The sequence below is a fragment of the Ylistrum balloti genome, unplaced genomic scaffold, assembly GCF_031769215.1.
Source record: "Ylistrum balloti isolate Yb309-2 unplaced genomic scaffold, AGI_CSIRO_Ybal_v1 Utg370118, whole genome shotgun sequence".
Classification (NCBI taxonomy): Eukaryota; Metazoa; Mollusca; class Bivalvia; order Pectinida; family Pectinidae; genus Ylistrum; species Ylistrum balloti.
This window is the reverse complement of record NW_026782136.1, coordinates 87,579-115,493: the sequence shown is the minus strand read 5'-3', so window position 1 is coordinate 115,493 and position 27,915 is coordinate 87,579. Positions and strand designations below refer to the sequence as shown.

The following is a 27,915-nucleotide window of genomic DNA, read 5'->3' as shown; positions in this document are numbered from 1 at the left end:
TGTATACATCACACCTACAATGTACAGTGTACTATATACATCACACTTACAATGTACAGTGTACTGTGTACATCACACCTACAATGTACAGTGTACTGTATACATCACACCTATGTACTGTATACATCACACCTACAATGTACAGTGTACTGTATACATCACACCTACAATGTACAGTGTACTGTATACATCACACCTACAATAAACAGTGTTTACATCACACCTACAATGTACAGTGTACTGTATACATCACACCTACAATGTATAGTGTACTGTATACATCACACCTACAATGCACAGTGTATACATCACACCTACAATGTACTGTGTATACTTCACACCTACAATGTATAGTGTACTGTATACATCATACCTACAATGTACAGTGTATACATCACACCTACAATGTATAGTGTACTGTATACATCATACCTACAATGTACAGTGTTTACATCACACCTACAATGTACAGTGTACTGTATACATCACACCTACAATGTATAGTGTACTGTATACATCACACCTACAATGTATAGTGTACTGTATACATCACACCTACAATGCACAGTGTATACATCACACCTACAATGTACTGTGTATACATCACACCTACAATAAACAGTGTTTACATCACACCTACAATGTACAGTGTACTGTATACATCACACCTACAATGTATAGTGTACTGTATACATCACACCTACAATGTATAGTGTACTGTATACATCACACCTACAATGCACAGTGTATACATCACACCTACAATGTACTGTGTATACATCACACCTACAATGTATAGTGTACTGTATACATCATACCTACAATGTACAGTGTATACATTACACCTACAATGTACAGTGGATACATCACACCTACAATGTACAGTGTACTGTATACATCACACCTACAAGGTACATTGTACTGTGTACATCACACATACAATGTATAGTGTATACATCACACCTACAATGTACAGTGTACTGTATACATCACACCTACAATGTACAGTGTACTGTATACATCACACTTACAATGTACAGTATACATCACACCTACAATGTACAGTGTACTGTATACATCACACCTACATTGTACTGTGTACATCACACCTACAATGTACATTGTACTGTGTACATCACACATACAATGTATAGTGTATACATCACACCTACAATGTACAGTGTACTGTGTACATCACACCTACAATGTACAGTGTACTGTATACATCACACTTACAATGTACAGTATACATCACACCTACAATGTACAGTGTACTGTATACATCACACCTACATTGTACTGTGTACATCACACCTACAATGTACATTGTACTGTGTACATCACACATACAATGTATAGTGTACTGTGTACATCACACCTACAATGTACAGTGTACTGTATACATCACACCTACAATGTACAGTGTACTGTGTACATCACACCTATAATGTACAGTGTATACATCACACCTTCAATGTACAGTGTACTGTGTACATCACACCTACAATGTACAGTGTATACATCACACCTACAATGTACAGTGTACTGTATACATCACACCTACAATGTACAGTGTACTGTATACATCACACCTACAATGTACAGTATACATGTACTGTATACATCTCACTTACAATGTATAGTATACATCACACCTACAATGTACAGTGTATTGTATACATCACACCTACATTGTACTGTGTACATCACACCTACAATGTACAGTGTACTGTGTACATCACACCTACAATGTACAGTGTACTGTATACATCACACCTACAATGTACAGTGTACTGTGTACATCACACCTATAATGTACAGTGTATACATCACACCTTCAATGTACAGTGTACTGTGTACATCACACCTACAATGTACAGTGTATACATCGCACCTACAATGTACAGTGTACTGTATACATCACACCTACAATGTACAGTGTACTGTGTACATCACACCTATAATGTACAGTGTATACATCACACCTTCAATGTACAGTGTACTGTGTACATCACACCTACAATGTACAGTGTATACATCACACCTACAATGTACAGTGTACTGTATACATCACACCTACAATGTACAGTATACATGTACTGTATACATCTCACTTACAACGTATAGTATACATCACACCTACAATGTACAGTGTATTGTATACATCACACCTACATTGTACTGTGTACATCACACCTACAATGTACAGTGTACTGTGTACATCACACCTACAATGTACAGTGTACTGTATACATCACACCTACAATGTACAGTGTACTGTGTACATCACACCTATAATGTACAGTGTATACATCACACCTTCAATGTACAGTGTACTGTGTACATCACACCTACAATGTACAGTGTATACATCACACCTACAATGTACAGTGTACTGTATACATCACACCTACAATGTACAGTGTACTGTGTACATCACACCTATAATGTACAGTGTATACATCACACCTTCAATGTACAGTGTACTGTGTACATCACACCTACAATGTACAGTGTATACATCACACCTACAATGTACAGTGTACTGTATACATCACACCTACAATGTACAGTATACATCACACCTACAATGTACAGTGTATACATCATACCTACATTGTACTGTATACATCACACCTACAATGTATAGTGTATTGTGTACATCACACCTACAATGAACAGTGTACTGTATACATCACACCTACAATGTACAGTGTATACATCACACCTACGATGTACAGTGTATACATCACACCTACAATGTACAGTGTGTTTGAACATATGTAACACTTACTATACCTCAGACAGTCGTCATGTTTTTTCTAACCTGATTAATTTACGACAGAAACAATTCTGACGTTGTGAAATGCTGAAGGTCAGTAAGAGTGATATGCCTTACACGGTGTAAATGTGTTTGACCTCTTGTTAAACCAGTAAGCTTGACATTGGTTAGGTCAATTGTCAATAAGTCATTGGCAGCAGACGTAAATTCTATGCTGGTGCCATGTCTTGTCACTTGAGTTTTTTTTTTTTGTTAACCTTTCAAATGATCGAATGACCTGGATACGGTCATGTATTATTGAAGTACCTAAAAACAAATCCAGTTAATGGCTCCTGATATGCTGTTGTAGTGTTCCGTTTAATGTCATGTTCTATAAGCGTTATAATGCGATTTTCGTTGCTTTCGTCCAGATAAAGATCGTGGTGAATTTCTGCCAACTCCTGCTGCTGACATTTATGTTGAAGATCACGTGGCCTGCTCTGATCCCAGTGGCAATGTCCTTGTTAACCTTTGCCTTCTCCAATGCCGACTTCTTAGCGATAAGTATGGGCTAGACAAGTAGGCACGGGGGTAGTATTACACATCTATTGTCAGTAGTGTTAGTAGCGCGCCCAATATATCACACTCGCACCAAACCTCACGTAAAACGCGAAATTGTCTGCACTTCCAGTAATAAATATAGTGAGAATCCCTCTCTTCGATGTTTCTAATGGTGTTGTCAGGTATACATATTGCCCTGTTAATGTAAATTTCTCTTCAATTACCGAATATAATGTGAAAATGAGGAGATGTTATCAGATCCACTCTGTTAAAATAGTCGTCGATGTTTGCGTTCATGTTAGGAGTAAGATAATTGTATATTCCACCACTCAATTAATGTGATATCACTGTTAAACGATATTCTAACTAATTTTTCATTATTGCATTTACAAATCAAGTGTATCACCTTATGAACAACGACAGCTGCGTCACATCCGATAACGCATGCGCACAAAACGCCATCGCCTGTAAAAGAAACTTTTCACGCCTAAATCGGTCGTGACGATGTTGGCGATTAATGTAACTTATTTTTCTCAATTCTGAATTGACTTAGAGTTATCAAATAACATTGCCACACTCATAACAAATTTCGTTGCTGAAAAACGGGATTTTACTGACTGTGTCACTACTGCAATCATGTGTTCGTGTTTACAAAAAGAACTGCCTCGTTTTCAAAACTATTATATAATGTTATCCGCGCTAAAGTCAAGAGGGGTTTCACGAACCAAAGAAGTGGTCAAGCTGGACATTGGAAATCGACTCTGAACGTCGGGATAGTATAGAAACGTGAATGGAAATGCATAAATCACAAACGATCAATAAAAGAAAATGCCGTTTTTACCGTGATGCCCTTTTAACCATCGTAAGTGAACGACTGTAATTTGCCGTCCTTATATACGAGGGCCATACAGGACCTATAGATAAGTCACAAATGTCATAGAATGCTTGTACAATTCCATAGATATGAGAGAAGTCACGAATGTTATAGAACGTTACATCACACTATTACAGGACCCTTAGAGAGAACAGTTACAGGTATAGAACGTTACATCACACTAGTACAGGACCCTTAGAGAGAACAGTTACAGGTATAGAACGTTACATCACACTAGTACAAAACCCTTATGTACGAGAGAACTGTTACAGTTATAGAACGTTACATCACACTAGTACAAAACCCTTAGATACGAGAGAACTGTTACAGTTATAGAACGTTACATCACACTAGTACAAAACCCTTATATACGAGAGAACTGTTACAGTTATAGAACGTTACATCACACTAGTACAAAACCCTTAGATACGAGAGAACAGTTACAGGTATGGAACGTTACATCACACTAGTACAAAACCCTTATATACGAGAGAACAGTTACAGGTATAGAACGTTACATCACACTAGTACAGGACCTTTATATACGAGAGAACAGTTACAGGTATAGAACGTTACATCACACTAGTACAAAACCCTTATATACGAGAGAACTGTTACAGTTATAGAACGTTACGTCACACTAGTACAAAACCCTTAGATACGAGAGAACTGTTACAGTTATAGAACGTTACGTCACACTAGTACAAAACCCTTAGATACGAGAGAACTGTTACAGTTATAGAACGTTACGTCACACTAGTACAAAACCCTTATATACGAGAGAACTGTTACAGTTATAGAACGTTACGTCACACTAGTACAAAACCCTTAGATACGAGAGAACTGTTACAGTTATAGAACGTTACGTCACACTAGTACAAAACCCTTATATACGAGAGAACTGTTACAGTTATAGAACGTTACGTCACACTAGTACAAAACCTTTAGATACGAGAGAACTGTTACAGTTATAGAACGTTACGTCACACTAGTACAAAACCCTTATATAAGCGAGAACTGTTACAGTTATAGAACGTTACATCACACTAGTACAAAACCCTTAGATACGAGAGAACTGTTACAGTTATAGAACGTTACGTCACACTAGTACAAAACCCTTAGATACGAGAGAACTGTTACAGTTATAGAACGTTACGTCACACTAGTACAAAACCTTTAGATACGAGAGAACTGTTACAGTTATAGAACGTTACGTCACACTAGTACAAAACCCTTAGATACGAGAGAACTGTTACAGTTATAGAACGTTACGTCACACTAGTACAAAACCCTTAGATACGAGAGAACTGTTACAGTTATAGAACGTTACATCACACTAGTACAAAACCCTTATATACGAGAGAACTGTTACAGTTATAGAACGTTACGTCACACTAGTACAAAACCCTTAGATACGAGAGAACTGTTACAGTTATAGAACGTTACGTCACACTAGTACAAAACCCTTATATACGAGAGAACTGTTACAGTTATAGAACGTTACGTCACACTAGTATAAAACCCTTAGATACGAGAGAACATTTACAGGTATAGAACGTTACATCACACTAGTACAGGACCCTTAGATACGAGAGAACTGTTACAGTTATAGAACGTTACGTCACACTAGTACAAAACCCTTAGATACGAGAGAACTGTTACAGTTATAGAACGTTACGTCACATTAGTACAAAACCCTTAGATACGAGAGAACTGTTACAGTTATAGAACGTTACGTCACACTAGTACAAAACCCTTATATACGAGAGAACTGTTACAGTTATAGACCGTTACGTCACACTAGTACAAAACCCTTAGATACGAGAGAACTGTTACAGGTATAGAACGTTACATCACACTAGTACAGGACCCTTAGATACGAGAGAACTGTTACAGTTATAGAACGTTACATTACACTAGTACAAAACCCTTATATACGAGAGAACTGTTACAGGTATAGAACGTAACGTCACACTAGTACAAAACCCTTAGATACGAGAGAACTGTTACAGTTATAGACCGTTACGTCACACTAGTACAAATCCCTTAGATACGAGAGAACTGTTACAGGTATAGAACGTAACGTCACACTAGTACAAAACCCTTAGATACGAGAGAACTGTTACAGGTATAGAACGTTACATCACACTAGTACATGACCCTTAGATACGAGAGAACTGTTACAGTTATAGACCGTTACGTCACACTAGTACAAAACCCTTAGATACGAGAGAACTGTTACAGTTATAGAACGTTACGTCACACTAGTACAAAACCCTTAGATACGAGAAAACTGTTACAGGTATAGAACGTAACGTCACACTAGTACAAAACCCTTAGATACGAGAGAACTGTTACAGGTATAGAACGTTACATCACACTAGTACAAAACCCTTATATACGAGAGAACTGTTACAGTTATAGACCGTTACGTCACACTAGTACAAAACCCTTAGATACGAGAGAACTGTTACAGGTATAGAACGTAACGTCACACTAGTACAAAACCCTTAGATACGAGAGAACTGTTACAGTTATAGAACGTTACGTCACACTAGTACAAAACCCTTATATACGAGAGAACAGTTACAGTTACAGAACGTGACGTCAGAAATCGATACTACACCATAGTACGTAATAGTGTTAAGATGAGTGATAAGTCCCCGATGGACTCTGTGATAACGTTTATAGCGTGGGCGGTAACAAGTAATTATTTCGTCCACTCGTCCTGGTGTTAAGATCAGTTAATAACATTTCAATATGACAGCAGTATCGTATAGTCATTATTAGATTTGTATAAGGTACTTCCCCGGATGGCGACGTGTCGCTTGCTGAAATGGGGTCAATTGTCCCACACTGTACCGATTAATGGTCCCTGGAGTATGGTTTACATTGCTGAGTGCTGATAGTGGGACAATAGATTTTTTTCTTGTACTTTGACTTGTTTGATAATTGTATAAATGTGAACATATGTTCCAACAGATTGTCTGTTCCCGAAACTCTCAACAAAACTGTCATATTATTTCACCTGGATGTCGTCATTTCTGCCTCCACTTATCAGCATTGTCTTAATGGCGTTTGTGGACAAAAGTATGGTGAGTCGCCACATCAGTAATTGTAATTTGACTGAGAAAGTTGATACCGTTGTTATCAAGGTAACACCGATTGTACTGTTGGTGGCAAGGTCACCCTGACTGTAGTGTAAGTGACAAGGTCACACTGACCGTAGTGTTGGTGACAAGGTCACACTGACTGTAGTGTTGGTGACAAGGTCACACTGACCGTAGTGTTGGTGACAAGGTCACACTGACTGTAGTGTTGGTGACAAGGTCACACTGACTGTAGTGTTGGTGACAAGGTCATACTGACCGTAGTGATGGTGACAAGGTCACACTGACTGTAGTGTTGGTGACAAGGTCACACTGACTGTAGTGTTGGTGACAAGGTCATACTGACCGTAGTGATGGTGACAAGGTCACACTGACCGTAGTGTTGGTGACAAGGTCACACTGACCGTAGTGTTGGTGACAAAGTCACACTGACCGTAGTGTTGGTGACAAGGTCACACTGACCGTAGTGTTGGTGACAAAGTCACACTGACCGTAGTGTTGGTGACAAGGTCATACTGACCGTAGTGATGGTGACAAGGTCACACTGACCGTAGTGTTGGTGACAAGGTCACCCTGACTGCAGTGTAAGTGACAAGGTCACACTGACTGTAGTGTTGGTGACAAGGTCACACTGACCGTAGTGTTGGTGATAAGGTCACACTGACCGTAGTGTTGGTGACAAGGTCACACTGACTGCAGTGTAAGTGACAAGGTCACACTGATTGATGAAATGGAAGTTGTGCAATGGGTGTAATTTTTTTGTTGGCATGGTATTGAAGGTATTTAAAGGGTGTTATCACCCTGATAACAGGGAGGTGATGTAATGTGTGTTATCACACTGATAACAGGGAGGTGATGTAATGTGTGTTATCACACTGATAACAGGGAGGTGATGTAATGTGTGTTATCACACTGATAACAGTGAGGTGATGTGATGTGTGTTATCACACTGATAACAGGGAGGTGATGTAATGTGTGTTATCACACTGATAACAGTGAGGTGATGTGATGTGTGTTATCACACTGATAACAGGGAGGTGATGTGATGTGTGTTATCACACTGATAACAGGGAGGTGATCTGATGTGTGTTATCACACTGATAACAGGGAGGTGATGTGATGTTGATAACAGTGAGGTGATGTGATGTGTGTTATCACATTGATAACAGGGAGGTGATGTGATGGGTGTTATCACACTGATAAAAGGGAGGTGATTTGATGTGTGTTATATCACTGTTGACAAAGTTATGTGTAGTATTACGCTGTTGACAGGGTTATTTACACTAATGACAACGTTGTTTAGTGATAAGATATAACTTTTTGAAGTGATGATATAACTCAGTTGACACTGTATAGTATGTTATATGATTTTAAATACACGAACATCCGATTACAGGGACTCTGGCTGTCCCAGGAGAAAGACCGGAAACGGAAAGAGCGCAAATGGAGACGCCGTTCGATGTTACGAAGGGTTGCTTTTTATTTATTAGTCGCAACATACCTTCCCGTGACGGTGTTCGCCGCCCAGAGTATAAGCTGTTCCGACTCCGCCTATACGGTAACTAGTCCAGAGTATTAATTGTTCTGACTCCGCCTATAAGATAACTAGTCCAGAGTTTTAGTTGTTCTCACTCCGCCTATAAGGTAACTAGTCCAGAGCATAAGTTGTTCTCACTCTGCCTATAAGATAACTAGTCCGGAGTATTAGTTGTTCTCACTCCGCCTATAAGATAACTAGTCCGGAGTATTAGTTGTTCTCACTCCGCCTATAAGATAACTAGTCCGGAGTATTAGTTGTTCTCACTCCGCCTATAAGGTAACTAGTCCAGAGCATTAGTTGTTCTCACTCCGCCTATAAGATAACTAGTCCGGAGTATTAGTTGTTCTCACTCCGCCTATAAGATAACTAGTCCGGAGTATTAGTTGTTCTCGCTCTGCCTATAAGGTAACTAGTCCAGAGTATTAGTTGTTCTCACTCCGCCTATAAGGTAACTAGTCCAGAGTATAAGTTGTTCTGACTCCGCCTATAAGGTAACTAGTCCAGAGTATTAGTTGTTCTCACTCCGCCTATAAGGTAACTAGTCCAGAATATAAGTTGTTCTCACTCCGCCTATAAGGTAACTAGTCCAGAGTATAAGTTGTTCTCACTCCGCCTCTAAGGTAACTAGTCCAGAGTATAAGTTGTTCTCACTCCGCCTATAAGATAACTAGTCCAGAGTATAAGTTGTTCTCACTCCGCCTATAAGGTAACTAGTCCAGAGTATAAGTTGTTCTCACTCCGCCTCTAAGGTAACTAGTCCAGAGTATAAGTTGTTCTCACTCCGCCTATAAGATAACTAGTCCAGAGTATAAGTTGTTCTCACTCCGCCTATAAGGTAACTAGTCCAGAGTATACGTTGTTCTGACTCCGCCTATAAGGTAACTAGTCCGGAGTATAAGTTGTTCTCACTCCGCCTATAAGGTAACTAGTCCAGAGTATTAGTTGTTCTCACTCCGCCTATCATACGTATATGTGTGTGTTATACTTCAGTAATATTTATTATTACATCGATGATACGGTTACTGATCATGATGTTAGATATTTTAAGTTCATCTAAAATACAATCACATGGCTTAATTTATATATATCATTCTAAAACTATCTTTTATTCTGTACGTCTAGGTGTTTGTAATGGATACTTCTAAAAACGTTTTTCTCCACGACCAGAGCTTGGACTGTAACACGTTTGAAATGTCGGTAAGTCACTGTTGAACGTTTCAACTCCCGAGAATGAGGGCTAGTTTGTAATTAATGACTTTTATCCGGGTACTTTCTGACATAATCGAAAGCCTCTTGACAGCTGATAGGTGATGTCAAATGTCCGGGTACTTTCTGACGTAATAAAAAACTTCGGCCTTTCGTCCTTTTGCCCCGAAAAGACGAAATTAAGATGTGTTAATTTTTTTTTCATTTCAGAGTAAAAACACGAAAAGACGAGATTTTGGAACCTGAAAGACGAATGTTAAGGTCGCTAATTAGCGTGCATTTATTTGGTCTTTCTCGTGTAATTTGTCGTCATTTTGTCTTTTCAGCGCGAAGAAAACGAAATAACGCAACTGCACAAATCAGCCACCGTACTTATACTTTGTTCTGCAGTTGTTGAAACTATACTCGACACATCGAGTCTGGGATCACTTTTTAAAGATAAATCTACATGTACTAAAAGGCAAAAACTTTTTGGAAAATGAAATACAAGAGTGAAATTTAACAGTTCAGAAAACAATGTCGATCCAGATTTAATCAATCTTATTCAAGCGTGTCTGGTACTATTACATAAAATGTTGATATCCCATGCAGACAAAGTTGAAGTCCCAATGGCACTGAACATTCAGAATGCTTCAGTGGGTTCAGCAACACTATCAACAGCGAGTGTGTCCACCATTGGCCCCAATAACGACACGATATCGGCTTGGCATACTGCGAATCGGCGCCGTATAGCCATTGGTGGAATGTAGGGCCATTCTTGACGAAGAGCATCAGCAAGCTCTTGTCGATTCACCGGAAGCCGCGGACGTTACGCTCGATAGCTTCTGCTTGAAGGTTTTCATTCACAAGTCTAGCTCTATGTGGTCGAGCATTGTGCATCAGTACAATCGCAGGGCCGACAGCACCCTCAAAGGATCGAAGTATTGGATGAAGGGTTTCATCCTGGTATTGTAATCTTGTGAGGCTACCACCTCCAATCACGTACAAGTCAGTTCGACCAGCAAAACCTACCGAGCCTCCATGAAAACGTCCAAGACCCAGCAGTCAGCATGCCTCTCACCCATCCACACCAAACATGCCTCTTGCTTTCATAAAAAGTCCACACAAAAACTTGGACCAACAGTTACAAGAATAGGCCGGTACTGTCCAGTGCTGCCGAGCTATACAGTGACGGTGTGTGAGTCGAGGACGTACATCGGGTCTGTGAGAGCGTAATCCCTGCTGTGAAGCCTATTCCTCATTGCTTGTGCAGAGATTCTTCCTCCGGTTGCTTAACGGAAGTCGTTATTCAACCAAGTGGAACTTGCACACCTATTTCGCCTAGTAAGAATGCTGAAGTAACGATCCTGACGGGCTGTCGTACATCGTGGTCTACCCGACCAAGGTGTCTCGGTGACGTCTCCTGTCATCTGGAATCGATTCCATAATCTAGAAATGACACTCTGTGGCACATTGCAGTGTGCAGCTAAAGTTCGTTGTAATTGTCCTGCTTGCAGCATACCGACTGCACGGCCAGCCTCTACAGCTTTCATATGACGACTCATGCTAACAATTTTTCAAAACAGGATGCAAAATGACAGGACATTCAGAAGAAACACAAAAATTTTGATTGATATGACGTTAAGTCCACACAGAGTTACAATTAACAGTTTGATTTTAACCCTATGTTACATGGTGTCTTGCCACACCGTTTACTGTAGGTTGCACGGGTAAATCGTTACCGAAAAGTTTCTGTGCATACGTTAGCGATAAAATAGTGGTGTAGGAGTATCAAGTTTATTTATTTTAATGGCAGAAAAATCAGATATATTTATGATTCTTAATTTTTTGTGTCCAGTACATATGTTATCAATGTATCTTGATTTCCAGTTTAGTGAACAACGTCACCAGTTGTACTTTCTCATGCTGTTTCATGTCTACACGGGGTAGATTCAGTTCAAGTTTGCGATGCCAGCCGTGACATTATTGTCCACATTACATCGGCCAATACTAGGACCTCGATTTACACTCAGAAATGAAACGAACATATAACTGATGACAAATTCCATACTAAATAATCTCTTTGAGGTTAATTTATTGATAGCACAGGCTAGTAAGGTGACGACCTATCCTCTTAACTTCTACTCTATCCTGGTCACGGCACCAATTCTGTAATAGAAAGGAGTAATGAAAAACACCCTGCCTACGGCTGGGTTCGAACTGGTGACCCTTCGGTCTTTAGTCGGACACTCTACCGTTGACTGAAAGAAGTTCCCACCAGCAGAGTAAGGCGGTCTGTACTCTCAACTTCTATATAATTACATAGACGATCAGACTATTTTTTCTGGATTCTATGTGTTAAGTCGCTTGTAATCCTAGTTATGCTATATAATGCGTTTTATTTTCCAGACGCTCCAGTTCTTTGCTATAATTTCGATGCTCTACTCTGTGGCTTTTCCTCTGGCCGTCATTCTGTTTTCACTGGTACAGCGGAAGTGGTCCCTCCTAGAGAATGAGCGCCTCCGACACGGGTTAGAAACAATTGAGAGAGAATAAATAACGTTCATATGTCTTTGTCTAAACAAAAGGAACATTTCTATGATCGATCAGACTTGCCTAATGAATTGATGTATTTAATCAGACGCGTACTTCATGTAGTGTTTGCTCTTTTAAGTTAAATTCATCCACACGTGTACATTTTTGTGTTTTAGGTTTGTATATGAATCCTACAAGTCACGATACTGTTTTTGGGAAGCCATTCCCATGTTCCGTAAAATCTTCTGCATCGCAATGACAGAAACGAACGTTTTAAGGTGAGTTTCTAACAATATTTGTAAAGGGGTTTCTTTATGTTGGTACGGTCCGTTATGTTCCCGCTTAATTGCGGAATTCATCAGTTTTTCTTCTCGTGACCCCTTTCAACCTCGATATACCTCAGTTCTTGATCACATGTCCCGTCTTAACCCAAGGATAGTACCGCCCCCTTTTTAACATCTTCTCCCTTAGCCTAGAGACATCGCAGACTTTTTTCCACAGTTCACCTTTTAACCATCGTTTCTTTTTCACATTTTCCGTAATTTGTTATCATATTTCTCCGCGTAACGATCAGGACACCTTAATTTGTCCAACTCAACCCCGGGACCGTGACATTGGTATCACTACAGCCATACCTTGACACTGATATCACTACAGCCATACCGGGGCACAGGTATCACTATAGCCATACCGGGACACAGGTATCACTACAGCCATACCGTGACATGGGTATCACTACAGTACTCTTGGTGCTAAAGGACTATAATTTTTCGGTCACATGTTCGTGTCATGATCGGCTTAACCCTCTCTAATCAAAGCGTATCTGCGCGTGTCGGTTGCGTGATTTCTGTATGATTTGAAAAAGGTTTCAGCACAAATATCGATCAAACTTACACTTTACAGAAATAAAGATTGATGTTAGAGTGAGATAAAATGTTGTTTTTCTGTCTGACTTACTGCCTAAATTGTACTGGTATATCTGGTGAGAATCATGTCTCCCCATTTATCTGTCTGTGACTACGATTTATAATAATCTCGTGTCCACTCTTCCAGACTTTTAATGGCGAAGGCCCGAGACAATCTTGTTTTTTCATTGTCACAATAAAATGTATGGAATTGTCATATGAAATAAATCCACATCGATATCTAGAGACAGTCCAATGAAAAGGCTTATCTTGAACGCATGTCTGGCTTTTTATCATTATTTCATCCTTGATGTTCACAAAATGATATCGTTATGTGCCGAGTGGTGTCATTTATGTGTTTGAATACATTTCGCCTGTTACATGTCCGTGTATTGTATACAGGTTTGTCACGTGTCCGTGTATTGTATACAGGTTTGTCACGTGTCCGTGTATTTTATACAGGTTTGTCACGTGCCCGTGTATTGTATACAGGTTTGTCATGTGTCCGTGTATTGTATACAGGTTTGTCACGTGTCCGTGTATTGTATACAGGTTTGTCACGTGCCCGTGTATTGTATACAGGTTTGTCACGTGCCCGTGTATCGTATACAGGTTTATCACGTGCCCGTGTATTGTATACAGGTTTGTCACGTGCCCGTGTGTTGTATACAGGTTTGTCACGTGTCAGTTTATTGTATAGAGGTTTGTCACGTGTCTGTGTATTGTATACAGGTTTGTCACGTGTCCGTGTATTGTATACAGGTTTGTCACGTGTCCGTGTATTGTATACATGTTTGTCACGTGTCTATTTATTTTATACAGATTTGTCACGTGTCCGTGTATTGTATACAGGTTTGTCACGTGTCAGTATATTGTATAGAGGTTTGTCACGTGTCCGTGTGTTGTATAGAGGTTTGTCACGTGTCCGTGTATTGTATACAGGTTTGTCACGTGTCCGTGTATTGTATACAGGTTTGTCACGTGTCCGTGTATTGTATACAGGTTTGTCACGTGTCCGTGTATTGTATACAGGTTTATCACGTGTCCGTGTATTGTATACAGGTTTGTCATGTGTCCGTGTATTGTATACAGGTTTATCACGTGTCAGTATATTGTATACAGGTTTATCACGTGTCAGTATATTGTATACAGGTTTATCACGTGTCAGTATATTGTATACAGGTTTGTCACGTGTCAGTATATTGTATACAGGTTTGTCACGTGTCCGTGTATTGTATACAGGTTTGTCACGTGTCCGTGTATTGTATAGAAGTTTGTCACGTGTCCGTGTATTGTATAGAGGTTTGTCATGTGTCCGTGTATTGTATACAGGTTTGTCACGTGTCAGTATATTGTATACAGGTTTGTCCCGTGTCAGTATATTGTATACAGGTTTATCACGTGTCCGTGTATTGTATACAGGTTTGTCACGTGTCAGTATATTGTATACAGGTTTGTCATGTGTCCGTGTTTTGTATACAGGTTTGTCACGTGTCCGTGTGTTGTATACAGGTTTATCACGTGTCCGTGTATTGTATACAGGTTTGTCACGTGTCCGTGTATTGTATACAGGTTTGTCACGTGTCAGTATATTGTATACAGGTTTGTCATGTGTCCGTGTTTTGTATACAGGTTTGTCACGTGTCCGTGTGTTGTATACAGGTTTATCACGTGTCCGTGTATTGTATACAGGTTTGTCACGTGTCCGTGTGTTGTATACAGGTTTGTCATGTGTCAGTATATTGTATACAGGTTTATCACGTGTCCGTATATTGTATACAGGTTTGTCATGTGTCCGTGTGTTGTATACAGGTTTATCACGTGTCCGTGTATTGTATACAGGTTTGTCACGTGTCCGTGTGTTGTATACAGGTTTGTCATGTGTCAGTATATTGTATACAGGTTTATCACGTGTCCGTATATTGTATACAGGTTTGTCATGTGTCCGTGTATTGTATACAGGTTTGTCACGTGTCCGTGTATTGTATACAGGTTTGTCACGTGTCCATGTATTGTATACAGGTTTGTCATGTGTCAGTATATTGTATACAGGTTTGTCACGTGTCAGTTTATTCTATACATGTTTGTTATGTGTCCGTGTATTGTATACAGGTTTGTCATGTGTCCGTGTTTTGTATACAGGTTTGTCACGTGTCAGTATATTGTATACAGGTTTGTCATGTGTCCGTGTTTTGTATACAGGTTTGTCACGTGTCAGTATATTGTATACAGGTTTGTCATGTGTCCGTGTATTGTATACAGGTTTGTCACGTGTCCGTGTATTGTATACAGGTTTGTCATGTGTCAGTATATTGTATACAGGTTTGTCACGTGTCCGTGTGTTGTATACAGGTTTATCACGTGTCAGTATATTGTATACAGGTTTGTCACGTGTCAGTATATTGTATACAGGTTTGTCACGTGTCCGTGTTTTGTATACAGGTTTGTCACGTGTCCGTGTATTGTATACAGGTTTGTCATGTGTCCGTGTATTGTATACAGGTTTGTCACGTGTCCGTGTGTTGTATAGAGGTTTGTCACGTGTCAGTTTATTGTATACATGTTTGTCACATTCCCGTGTCCAAATAGTACCACAATATATGAAATAAAGGAATAAAGCAGAATTGAAAAAAATAATCTAATTTGCTTTCAGTAGGTAGATACTGACTGATGCGATAGTAGATCCAGTCTTTGTCTAACTCGAGATGAAATGACGATAATACGATTTGCCTACACTAGGCCATTATCAGTCATCAGCATACATCCCTATAACCTTTCCTGTCACTCTAAATGCGTGACCTTGACATTCAAATTTCGCTCTGAAGGAGGCGGTGGGAGAGTCGTTCTGACGACAGTAAATGTCTATAACAGCGAGATTCCACATCTGTGTTCCTCAGCTGTGATATTGATGTGCACTCTGATTATAGTAAATGTTTTTAATACAAATAAACGTTAGGTACAGAATTACCTTGATTAGTTAAATCTGAATTTACTGATTTCTTTGACGCCATATTAGAATTGAAGAGCCCACACACGGAATGGCCCTGAGTGACAATGCGCCCCCTATAGAGTATTTCGTAAAGTCAAAATCGATCTTAAATAGAGGTAGCTCCACGGAATTCAAACAACGGATAGCTAAACTTGTAGGGTTTCTAAAAAGCGGAAATGTCCCTTTAATCGCGGACGTAGAACCGTAAGTAAGAATATTTTTGTGTTTTTTATCGCACACGAACCAACTGTGAATCTAGTAATCTAATGTAACTTTGGACAGTCCGACAGTCTTCTTCGACCCATACTCCGGGTGTGAAGTTACAGATTGAATTTCCTTGATATCTCAGCTTTATTTCAGTCGAAAAAACTAATTTGTGTGGTATTAATATGCCGTTTACATACATTTCGAGACGCTCCGAGCTTGTATGATGTGTGTAAAATAGTAAAAAAAACTCTAAAAATGAATTTGGGAAAGGGAAATCGATTTCATGAAATAGAACGTTAGAAAGTTTTTAAAATTTGTTTAAAATCCAAACAAGTTCAAATGAATTTTTGATAACCACGAAACAAAATCGATTTCCACACATAAGATGCGGGAGAAAAAATGTCTAGATACACGCGAGTTTTACTTGTAAAAGATTTCATGGATATCTTCATCCAATATGAATTTTAGAGTTTTTTTGTTGAAGACGTTCTGTTGCATCTAGGGTTTACGTCTCGGGTTCTTTCATGACCGTGGCAATGTTTGAATGGTTGTACAACCAAATATAGGAAAGAAATAAAAGTACTTCTGCTTTGCTTTTATAATGTGACGTTTTGTCGTATTTTCCCGCCGAAAGACTTTTCCGCGCATGAATCCCTTTGTAGTTAATTACCTGCAAAACATAACATCGAAATATTTCACAGTTACATCCTGTCTCTACCGCTTTATTCAGCAACACTACTGCGAGTAATGTTTTGCTATTTCTATGATACATTAAGAAATGTTTCCTGGTTTCGGTTTGGTTTGTATATATCGACAGCTGTTAGAATATACGGAGTTCACAAATTTCGGAATATCGAGCTAACGAATTTGTGGGTACTTGGTTTAACTAACTTTTGGAAAATCAAGAATTCATACAGTTTCGACCAAAGGGCTGACTTTGTTCACTGACATATCGGTCATGTTTGTTGTTCTGAAAAATTCGCGTGTTCCTGTGTTATGAATGGTAAATGTGAATTGGAAAATTGTGCGGAGATACAAACAAATGTCGATATGTAGTCAGCAATAGGTCTCCAGGAACAGTTATCTCGGAAATGAATTTAAAATCAATTTATCTCGACATCGGTAATGTATTTACACAGATACCACACAGTACGTCATGGTTGTATGTGCTATACACAGCCTTAACCCCCGAGAACACAACTGTCTTATCATCAGGGTGGTAATATCAATTTGGACGACTGACATTAAACTAGCATCGTATGTAGATAGAAACTAGAGCTGTACAATATATATAAAACCTGGAGTTGTACTATGTCCATAGAAACTAAGTAGATAGCAATTGGAGTTGTTCTATATAGATAAATCCTGAAGATGTACCACCAAATTTACCAAATTTAGTTAAGCAATTTGAAATCTTTTGAACTACCAAAACCGAGAGTCGAAATTTGTAGCCAGTCGTAGAAGGCTGGCTACTAAGGCGCCCGGGGTTCGATACCCCCATCGAACGTGCAAATGTAATGGGTTACCTACCTGGTCACATGGTTTCTCTGTCACTTCGATTTTCTCCTACAGTATAAGACACAAAGCACGCTTCGTTTGTGGGGCTAATCAGAGTGAATATTACAATTTTATATAAATTGTTTCGCAACGGGTGTAAAACAATAACGTTAAAACAAAACTGAGCACATTTTAAAGTGACTTGGCTTACTTGTGAAAAACGCTCATACCGGTTTTTTTCCTGGCGAAATAAAAGGCACTGAGTGGTGATTTTAGCCAGCAGGTTCCTGACATGCAGTGTTTCACAGTCTACCGGTAAAACTTTAAAAAAATCCATATGATTTCTGTGGAGAAACGGTCGGAAAAGTTGTAATGTGATTTGCGCCCTGAAACTAGTTGTCATGGAGTACTGCAAACTTCGGGACAAAATAACCGCAATCTACATGCAACGGGTACCAAGATCCAAAATCGATAAATCAATCTTCTCAAGAAATGACCTTGACCAATAATTAAGTTGAGAGGGGTCAAAGTTGATAAAATGTCTACAGACCGACTTTATATCAGAACCGGATTGCGATTTATTTTCTTAATCGACCTTGACCTTTATTCAAGTAAACGAGTGTCAATTTTGTTTTAGCAATCAGAGTCACTATGGGCAGTAGCTAGACTGTACGTCAGTAAGTCTGGAGTACATGGACATTACTCTTCTATCTTCCTGCGATTTTTTTTTCTCACAGATATGGCGGAACATTAAAATCCTTTCTGGCTTCGGTTGTTCAAAGACCGTTTATAGATAGCCAGTGATTAGTGAAAAATTTCAAAGATGAAGTAAACAAAATTAAAAACATTTTTATCACTTCACAGCTACAGATTTGTTGAGATAAGTCAGTCTGTTACATTTTGAGCGTTAATTTGGCCTTGAAAGCTCTATTTCAGTGGCAACAATTCGATATTTTCCCTAACCGCTGGTTAACTCTGACTAACTTTTGAATAACCTGAGCCAGGTCGTTCACAATGTGATTAAAATTTGAAATTGACTCACTTCGGAGTTAAAGATATAAAACACGTTTGGTTTGGTTTTTGAATAATTGCTTTGCAATTATAATTCACTGGCTAGCAGGTCACATGACAAAGCTAACGTTTATAATGACTGTTCTCTGCTTTCAGCGTATCTGTACAAGTTGTGATTCAGATGGTTATGACTGGGGTCTACCTTTTAAGTCTCCTCGCCTTACGACCTTACAGGTGAGATGTCAAAAAGTGACGTCAGATGATATTGTTATATCTTAGTTCCTAACATATTAATCAGGCTGTGAAAATGACAAGTATCAAGTTAACGACTTTAGTCCGATTCAGTTAACGTACTGTATGGGGCACTAGAAAGGTTTGGTTAACGTACTGTACGGGGAACTATGAAGGTTTAGTTAACGTACTGTATGGGGCACTAGCAAGGTTTGGTTAACGTACTGTACGGGGCACTTGAAAGGTTTAGTTAACGTACTGTATGGGGCACTAGAAAGATTTGGTTAACGTACTGTATGGGGCACTAGAAACGTTTGGTTAACGTACTGCATGGGGCACTAGAAAGGTTTAGTTAACGTACTGCATGGGGCACTAGAAAGGTTTGGTTAACGTACTGTATGGGGCACTAGAAAGGTTTAGTTAACGTACTGTACGGGGCACTATAAAGGTTTGGTTAACGTACGGTACGGGGCACTAGAAAGGTTTGGTTAACGTACTGTATGGGGCACTAGAAAGGTTTAGTTAACGTACTGTACGGGGCTCTAGAAAGGCTTGGTTAACGTACTGTATGGGGCACTAGAAAGGTTGGGTTAACGTACTGTACGGGCACTAGAAAGGTTTGGTTAACGTACTGTATGGGGCACTAGAAAGGTTTGGTTAACGTACTGTACGGGGCACTAGAAAGGCTTGGTTAACGTACTGTATGGGGCACTAGAAAGGTTTGGTTAACGTACTGTATGGGGCACTATAAAGGTTTAGTTAACGTACTGTATGGGGCACTAGAAAGGTTTGGTTGACGTATTGTACAAGGACTAGAAAGGTTTCGTAAACGGATTGCACGGGATTCTAGAAAGGTTTGGTTAACGTACTGTATGGGACACTAGAACAGTTTGGTTAACGTAATGTACAGGGCACTAGAAAGGTTTGATTAACGTACTGTACGGGACACTAGAAAGATTTTGTTAACATACTGTAAAAGGAACTAGAAAGATTGGGTCAGCGTACTGTATTGGGAATGAGTAATGTTAGCTTAACGTACTGTACAGGGAATGAATAAGGTTTAGTTAGCGTACTGTACAGGTTAGCGTACTATACAGATTAGCGCATTGTACAGGGAATGAGTAAGGTTTGGTTAACGTACTGTACAGGTTAGCGTACTATAGCGTACTATACAGATTAGCGCATTGTACAGGGAATGAGTAAGGTTTAGTTAGCGTACTGTACAGGTTAGCGTACTATACAGATTAGCGCATTGTACAGGGAATGAGTAAGGTTTGGTTAACGTACTGTACAGCTTAGCGTACTATAGCGTACTATACAGATTAGCGCATTGTACAGGGAATGAGTAAGGTTTAGTTAGTGTACTGTACTGGTTAGCGTACTATACAGATTAGCGCATTGTACAGGGAATGAGTAAGGTTTGGTTAACGTATTGTTCGGGGAATAAGTTATGTTTGGTTAACGTACTGTACAGATTAGCGCACTGTACAGGGAATAAGTAAGGTTTGTTTACATACTGTACTAGGAATAAATTAGGTTTCGTTTATATTGAAAGAGTATTTTTGTTAGATAAATATAAGCATGTCATTAAATAATGTTACTGTGACCTATTTTATAATTTTGTGTCAGTTCTTTTTAAATTCATTCTAAAATCTGAATTCCGATTCAACAAAAAACACAACAATTACAGTTTTTTGATAATCTCATCTTACAGTTTATTTTAACACCAAATCTTCAAATGTGCCAATAGTCCACAACAAATCTACTATTCTGTATAGTTTACGTTAAGCCGCTAACCTTGAATATTACTGAATGGTAATAGAACGGCTTATATCGGCACCTCTCTTTTGTATCATAAATACGTAACAGATGTTTACATTAGGGCCATACCTTAATTATCATATGTGATCATTCTTATTTGTTATTTTCTTCTATTTCATCAAAAGCGAATGTCGTTGGGAGAAAGATGGTATGAATGTCAATCTCTTCCTCGACGTAAGTAGTGTTCCACCTTACATCAAACAGATTGTCCACTTGTCCACTTGAGTTTCTCAGAAGCCTTAATCAGACCTTTTATTCCTAATGCCTCTTCGTCTGATGCCCTAAACGAACTACTATAAGAAGCCGAAAAAAAAAGAGTTTTTGACAAATGAACACAGTAACCCAAGTTCATGTGCGCGTAATAACTGTCTGCTCTCCCTCTTTCCAAGGTGACGGCAAACCTTGTGGTTGGTATTATGCAGACTATTGCCTTGCTGAAACACAAAGACATGTACGTGCCGGAAGTGACGTATGCATTCCTGGCTGGTGTGGTAATGGTCCTAGTGCTTGCGGTCGGTCTACTTCTTTTTATACCCAAAGAGTTGAAGGTACCTGAGGTAAATATTTAACAAAGATAACTTATGTTTTAGGATTGGGAAATACTATGAAAAGCGTGAAATGCGCTTGAACCGGCACGGACTTCGATATATTCAAATCCGTGATATTGGGAACCAATTAGTTTAACATAATGATAGTATGATGGTATTTTCTTTCTCGCGAGATTTCAAGCAAGCGACACACATGTATAGCAGGGTTACAAGGGTCCCATTTACTGTTCCCACTTGTATTGTTAAATGTTAAGGGGTTGGCGTAACGCACGTGCTCTGAGTCGGTTTGTATTTGGTGACGGTATGATTCTCTAGTGTACTGCAATATTGCATATACATTTCGAATACTCAGTATCAAAAACATCAAGAAAATACCAACATGGCGACATAATCATAATTCAATCTCAAAAAATATGCGCAAATGAAAGATTTATACGGAGACTCCTGAAATAGTACAAAGAGGTCAAGACCTGGTGTTCCGGGAGAGTAAGCGTCTTCTGCTTCATCGACGACACCCACCATGTAAACCTTGGTCAATCAAAGTAAGTATTGTCACGTTCTCAAATGACAGCAAGGTATACAACACCGGAACCAACAGGCAAGCTAACTAGCATCAATTACGTCCAGCTTCATGTCACGAGAAGAAATATAACATCTCTCAATGAGACCACTATGGTGACCATAAAACGTCCCCATAATTTTCATCAATTTGCATCTTTTAAACGTTCAACTCTGGTATTTTAGTTTGTCGTCCAAAACGCTTCTGTTTTCATGAACATCAGTTCTTTGTCTCGAGGACGGCGTCGACGAAGCAAAATAATGTTAGTTTTCCGGCGGCAGCGTCGACAATTGTGTTAAACTTCCAATTGTTCAATTAAGTGTTATCATCACAAGCCTACTTGAGGATCATACGTAAGCAAGGGCATCTCAGTACATGCTTTTAATTAAGATTTTAACATATATTTGATAATTAATTGAACTTTGTTAATTAATTGTTTGTCATGTTAACGTTTTGCGTTTTGCCACATTGAGCGTAATTTCTGTAAAAGTACACGACCTATCATCCCGAAGCGTGTTATGTACTTTAACCTTTATGTAACCTTCCCAACACAAATTCCAGATTCGTATTTTCACCGACAGTTTACTGTTAATTGGACGTTGCTAATTAAATATCCCATGTTTGAGTTTTCCGTTTACATGTACCTTGGTGTTGACGGTATTTCTCGTGAAGTTTTCACCACTAACGAAATCAGGAATATGCTTATATCCGTGTATGGTTCTCCCAACACAAATGCTGCTCTCAGATCCTGACGTTTCTGCACGTTGAAGTTTTTCGCTAAGCTGATATTAAGCTTTATTTTTCTAGAAGTGTTGAAGTTCTTCCCAAAACATGAAGTATAATTATCCTTAATGTTAAAATATCGTGTTTCCATAAGAAACTGTTATCAAACATCGACACTGTAATGATACACGTGTACCCTAAAGAACCAATCGTTAACCGTCAACACCGTAATGATACACGTGTACCCAAAAGAACCAATCATTAACCGTCAACACTGCAATGATACACGTGTACTCTAAAAACCAATCGTTAACCGTCGACACTGTAATGATACACGTGTACTCTAAAAACCAACCGTTAACCGTCGACACTGTAATGATACACGTGTACTCTAAAAACCAATCGTTAACCTTCGACACTGTAATGATACACGTGTACCCAAAAGAACCAATCATTAACCGTCAACACTGTAATGATACATGTGTACTCTGAAGAACCAATCGTTAACCGTCAACACTGTAATGATACACTTGTACTCTGAAGAACCAATCGTTAACCGTCAACACTGTAATGATACACTTGTACTCTAAAGAACCAATCGTTAACCGTCAACACCGTAATGATACACGTGTACCCAAAAGAACCAATCATTAACCGTCAACACTGCAATGATACACGTGTACTCTAAAGAACCAATCGTTAACCGTCAACACCGTAATGATACACGTGTACCCAAAAGAACCAATCATTAACCGTCAACACTGCAATGATACACGTGTACTCTAAGAACCAATCGTTAACCGTCAACACTGTAATGATACACGTGTACCCAAAAGAACATTTAATGTACTTCGTCACTGTTCACTGTCATCTGTTGTCTGGTCAACATTACGGAAACAGTTCACTATTGACCGTGTCAAATTTTATTTCTACTAATTAGGGCTAAGTTTAAGGCAAGCCAAGTTCACATTTTTTTTACTCGAGTACTTAATGTGATATATCTATCTTGAGAAGTATCTGCACTGAGTAAAAAAGTTTGTACCTATAGGACTAGGGGACTTAAATCGAATATCCATGTCCCCGAGGGTCGAAGTAAGCTTATGACAACGTAGGGCTTCCGTCTGTCGTCAACTGTTGCCTATTGAGGGAATCAACTCAGAAATGACCAGAATGGATAAACATCTAATGATAATTTGTTATGTCATCAAGATTTGTGTCTGTAGCAGCCATGCCAGGTTTCAGTGAAATATGGTAAATGAGGGGTTAAATGGACGTTTCAATGGCGACCCAAATCCGTTACGGTTCGGTGATTTTGGGTGATGACAAGACATGTGGTGGTTATGTCTCTAAGAACGGCGTAAGTAACTTGAGTGACCACCATTGACTTGGACCACAGCATTGCCACGCTGACAGACAGAATATCTATATCGCCGAATGTGTGCCGGGGTGGCGTTCCACTCATCGTTCAGTGCCTGTGCCAGTTCTTGTAGTGCAAATTTGGTCGACGCCGTACGCGTCTTCAAATAGCATCCCGGTTGTGCTCTGCTGACTTCAGATCGGTGGATTTTGCAGGTCCATCCAAAACTCTCACATTGTTCGTCTGTAATAACGTCCTAATCACGTGATTGGTGTAGGACGTCGCATCGTCATGCTGCAAATTCGTCCCGATAGCGAATTACATTTAAATTGCCATAAATAATGACTAACCTGGTGAAGTTCCGTCGGGTTTGCCGCCCCTGGTCATCAGACTATCCCCAGCAAAACTGTCACGCTGGACTGAACAACAGTCTGCGAAGCATTCCATCCGATGTCGCTAATACCCGCTGCCTCCTATCATCGTACATCGAACAAAATCTCGATAAAACATTGTTCCACCGCCAAAAACCCGGCGTGGTTGGACACTCCGTGGACGGTACCGTGTAGAAGAAGTTGAATTTAAACGTTGCCATAAATGGCTTACCGTTGCGCCGACTTGGAGCGTGCCAATAGCCATTTTCCTCATCTTTCGACAGACGTAGCGTTTCGTTAATCTGTACATTTAAAACCAAATGATTTTTTTCCGAGTGATAAATGGTCCGAAGTAGGACATTAAGCGTTGGGGTTTACGAAATTCACCAGAACAAATCTCGAGTGAAGTGAATAAATTTTTGTAATATCAGACAATCTCACTAGAAATGATGGCAACTAATCCGCATATCTCTACAAAACATATTAGTAACTAAAAATTTCTGTGATCTATCAACCTCCGGTGTACGGCAGTGTAACTTAATAACCTGTTTTATTGTTGAGTCTCTCTATATATGTAATTTTAAATGCGAGATTTCACCCGTCACATGCAAAACAATCAAACACGTTTATAGAAGATGGTTATCAAGGCCGAATTTGAAAATGTTTAATACAGTTTCCCATCAAATCAGAGAAGTATGTGTCAATTGTACAATTCACTGAGACAAATTTAAGTTTCAGAAGACGAAATTGTCGCTGGCAGTGGAATTGGACCAAGAATGGCGTTGAAATTTTAAAACAGGTTATAAAGGACTTATTTAGTTATAATATGGTGTGTTATGACACAAAAGTGCAATTCATGGTACTGTAAATGCCATTGTTCTTGTCCCTTATCTCATATTATCATTGTATGCGGAAAAAATTACATCAGGGGGTGGGGCAGGGATGGAGAAGGGGCTTTTTTTTGTTTTTGCAGTGACAAATATGATTCATCCAACTTACCAGAGACCTAGCTTAAATAACACCGTCATCCAAATGCTGTTTATAGTTTTTTTTATATTGACTGTACAAAGTATGGGTGTCCAGCCAGAAAACCTAAGTTACTAAGTTACTAAGTCATGGTCATTACAATAGGAATTTGAAAATACCGAAATCCAGTGTCAAGGGAACACTGCGCGTACGTCAAACAGACGGACGAGCTATGAAAAAATGAAGTTTTGAACTCTAAAACTCTCAAATTTTAACGCTGTTTCCAATTCAGAATATTTCTAAACCTGAAGAATGTTTCGTTGCTGAATTTCGGACGCAGTCCACTAACATATTTTTGGCGATAATTTGTTCACGCAACAACAGCGGTACTTGGTATTTTGCATCAGAATTGAATAAGTAGTTGATAAAAGTGATATGACATTTACACTTTTTCAAAACTGTTCTTTTTTAATGCTCCACCAATTTCCATCCTCGGTCCCAGGTGGAAAAAATCGCACTATCACTTCAATAAGCGGAAGTGCGACTTTTCCACCTGGGATCGAGGATGTCCAATTTCAAGCTCGCATCCCTGATGCACTGCATCTATGACAGATAAACAACGAAGGAGCGTATTATTTTGGGATTTAGAGGCATATTCTGTATGGGTATCTTATAGGTAAACACTCAATTTTTCGAGGTTTTCATCAGAGCGCGACATGACTATGAAAATAAGAATTTATCAACTGGATGCCAAGACCTATAACCAAAAAAGGTGCAAAATACCAAATGGTAAGTACAATATAAGATTTGTGTATTTACAGGCGATACCTATCCCAGGTGACACGAGTGACCAGGAGGAGGCGGGTCAGTCTGCAGGACAACACAGGTTCAAAAACAAAGTCGGGCCAGAACCCTCTACAGAAAAACACATTGAACAGGCTAAACAAAATCTGGAGTTTTAGTGATAAAGATGGCAGCTACACTGGGTTGTGTACAAATTTTAGCATCATTGATGGAAGCCACCTCTTTTACTGGGTTGTGTACAAATTTTAGAGAGCAGTGATGGAAACTGCCTCTTTTTTTAATTTTGTACAAGTGGACTCCTTTTTAAGGGTTTGACAATTCAATGTTTTTTCTTTCTTTTTTGTTATTTAATATAACACTGTTTGTAAGGTTGAAATTTCACAAAGACAAGTTGAGTATTTGAAAATTTTACTGCATTAAAATGTTTCTTTTAACAATTCAGTTTTGTTTCATATGTCACACCTGATGACAATATTCACAAAATTCACATTGATAAAATTCCCCAGAAATATACAACAATTAAAAAAGTTAAGACAACAACATGAAATTATTATGAAACACCATTATCCTATACAGTTAAGTAAAATTCTCAAAGATCTACCAACATATGGCTTTCCTGACACAAAGATAGGTAAATAAGACAATCACAACAAAACAAGAATAGTGAAAATTGCACAGAATAATATTTTCTAACAAGCAGTTTGAATTTACTAGATTTAATAAAAAACTAAACCTTATATACTATTCTGTTTTCATCAGACTTCTCGTGTAATTCTTCAATGACTACTTTTTTGTACGAGTACTTTTGAAAAAGAGATGGGACGGGACTAACAAAGTAACTATTCACACTCATTTAATACATGTAGTTATTCACCACACAGGTTTTGTACTTCTGTTGAAGTTTGTGAGTTTATAATTTGAAAAGAATGAGAGACACAGTGTACAACAAACAGTTTGACCAAAGTAAATTAATTTTAGATGACTATAGCCAGACAACTGAATGGAAAGGTGGAAAAAATCACATGAACTACTACAGTAAAATCATAAAGGATGACTTAATAATACAGTGACCCCAAAGTCAGCTGATTACAACAAAGTCCAGCTGTAGAGGGCTCATGATTGCCATTTGATAGTCACATGTAGTGGAAATGATAAATCAGGAAAGACAACCCCAGGCAAACACTGTTAAGTTAGAGAATTCACAGAAACTCAAGCTGTCTGACTGATGGTTACACTCTTTATCTACTGAAACACCCACTTCATTACAACATGGCAGTTACAACACACTTCACATAACTAACAAGGACTGTGTCAAATACAATCCTTTTCTATACTAAGTTTGTACAATAATGCACAGGCG

The 27,915-nt window shown here is 39.0% G+C and overlaps 1 protein-coding gene across 1 annotated transcript in view; it reads left to right on the top strand.

Moving 5' to 3' along the window:
- Positions 1–26,713, top strand: part of LOC132550287 (uncharacterized) — a 38,911-nt gene extending 12,198 nt beyond the window's left edge. Inside the window, exons 5-14 of the mRNA XM_060214332.1 lie at positions 3,193–3,325; positions 7,179–7,291; positions 8,703–8,864; positions 9,969–10,043; positions 12,441–12,562; positions 12,743–12,844; positions 19,332–19,409; positions 21,353–21,401; positions 21,617–21,784; positions 26,573–26,713. Of these exons, the coding sequence (XP_060070315.1) occupies positions 3,193–3,325; positions 7,179–7,291; positions 8,703–8,864; positions 9,969–10,043; positions 12,441–12,562; positions 12,743–12,844; positions 19,332–19,409; positions 21,353–21,401; positions 21,617–21,784; positions 26,573–26,713 (1,143 nt within the window). The remainder of the gene's footprint in view (positions 1–3,192; positions 3,326–7,178; positions 7,292–8,702; positions 8,865–9,968; positions 10,044–12,440; positions 12,563–12,742; positions 12,845–19,331; positions 19,410–21,352; positions 21,402–21,616; positions 21,785–26,572) is intronic.
- The last annotated feature ends 1,202 nt before the right edge of the window (positions 26,714–27,915 follow it).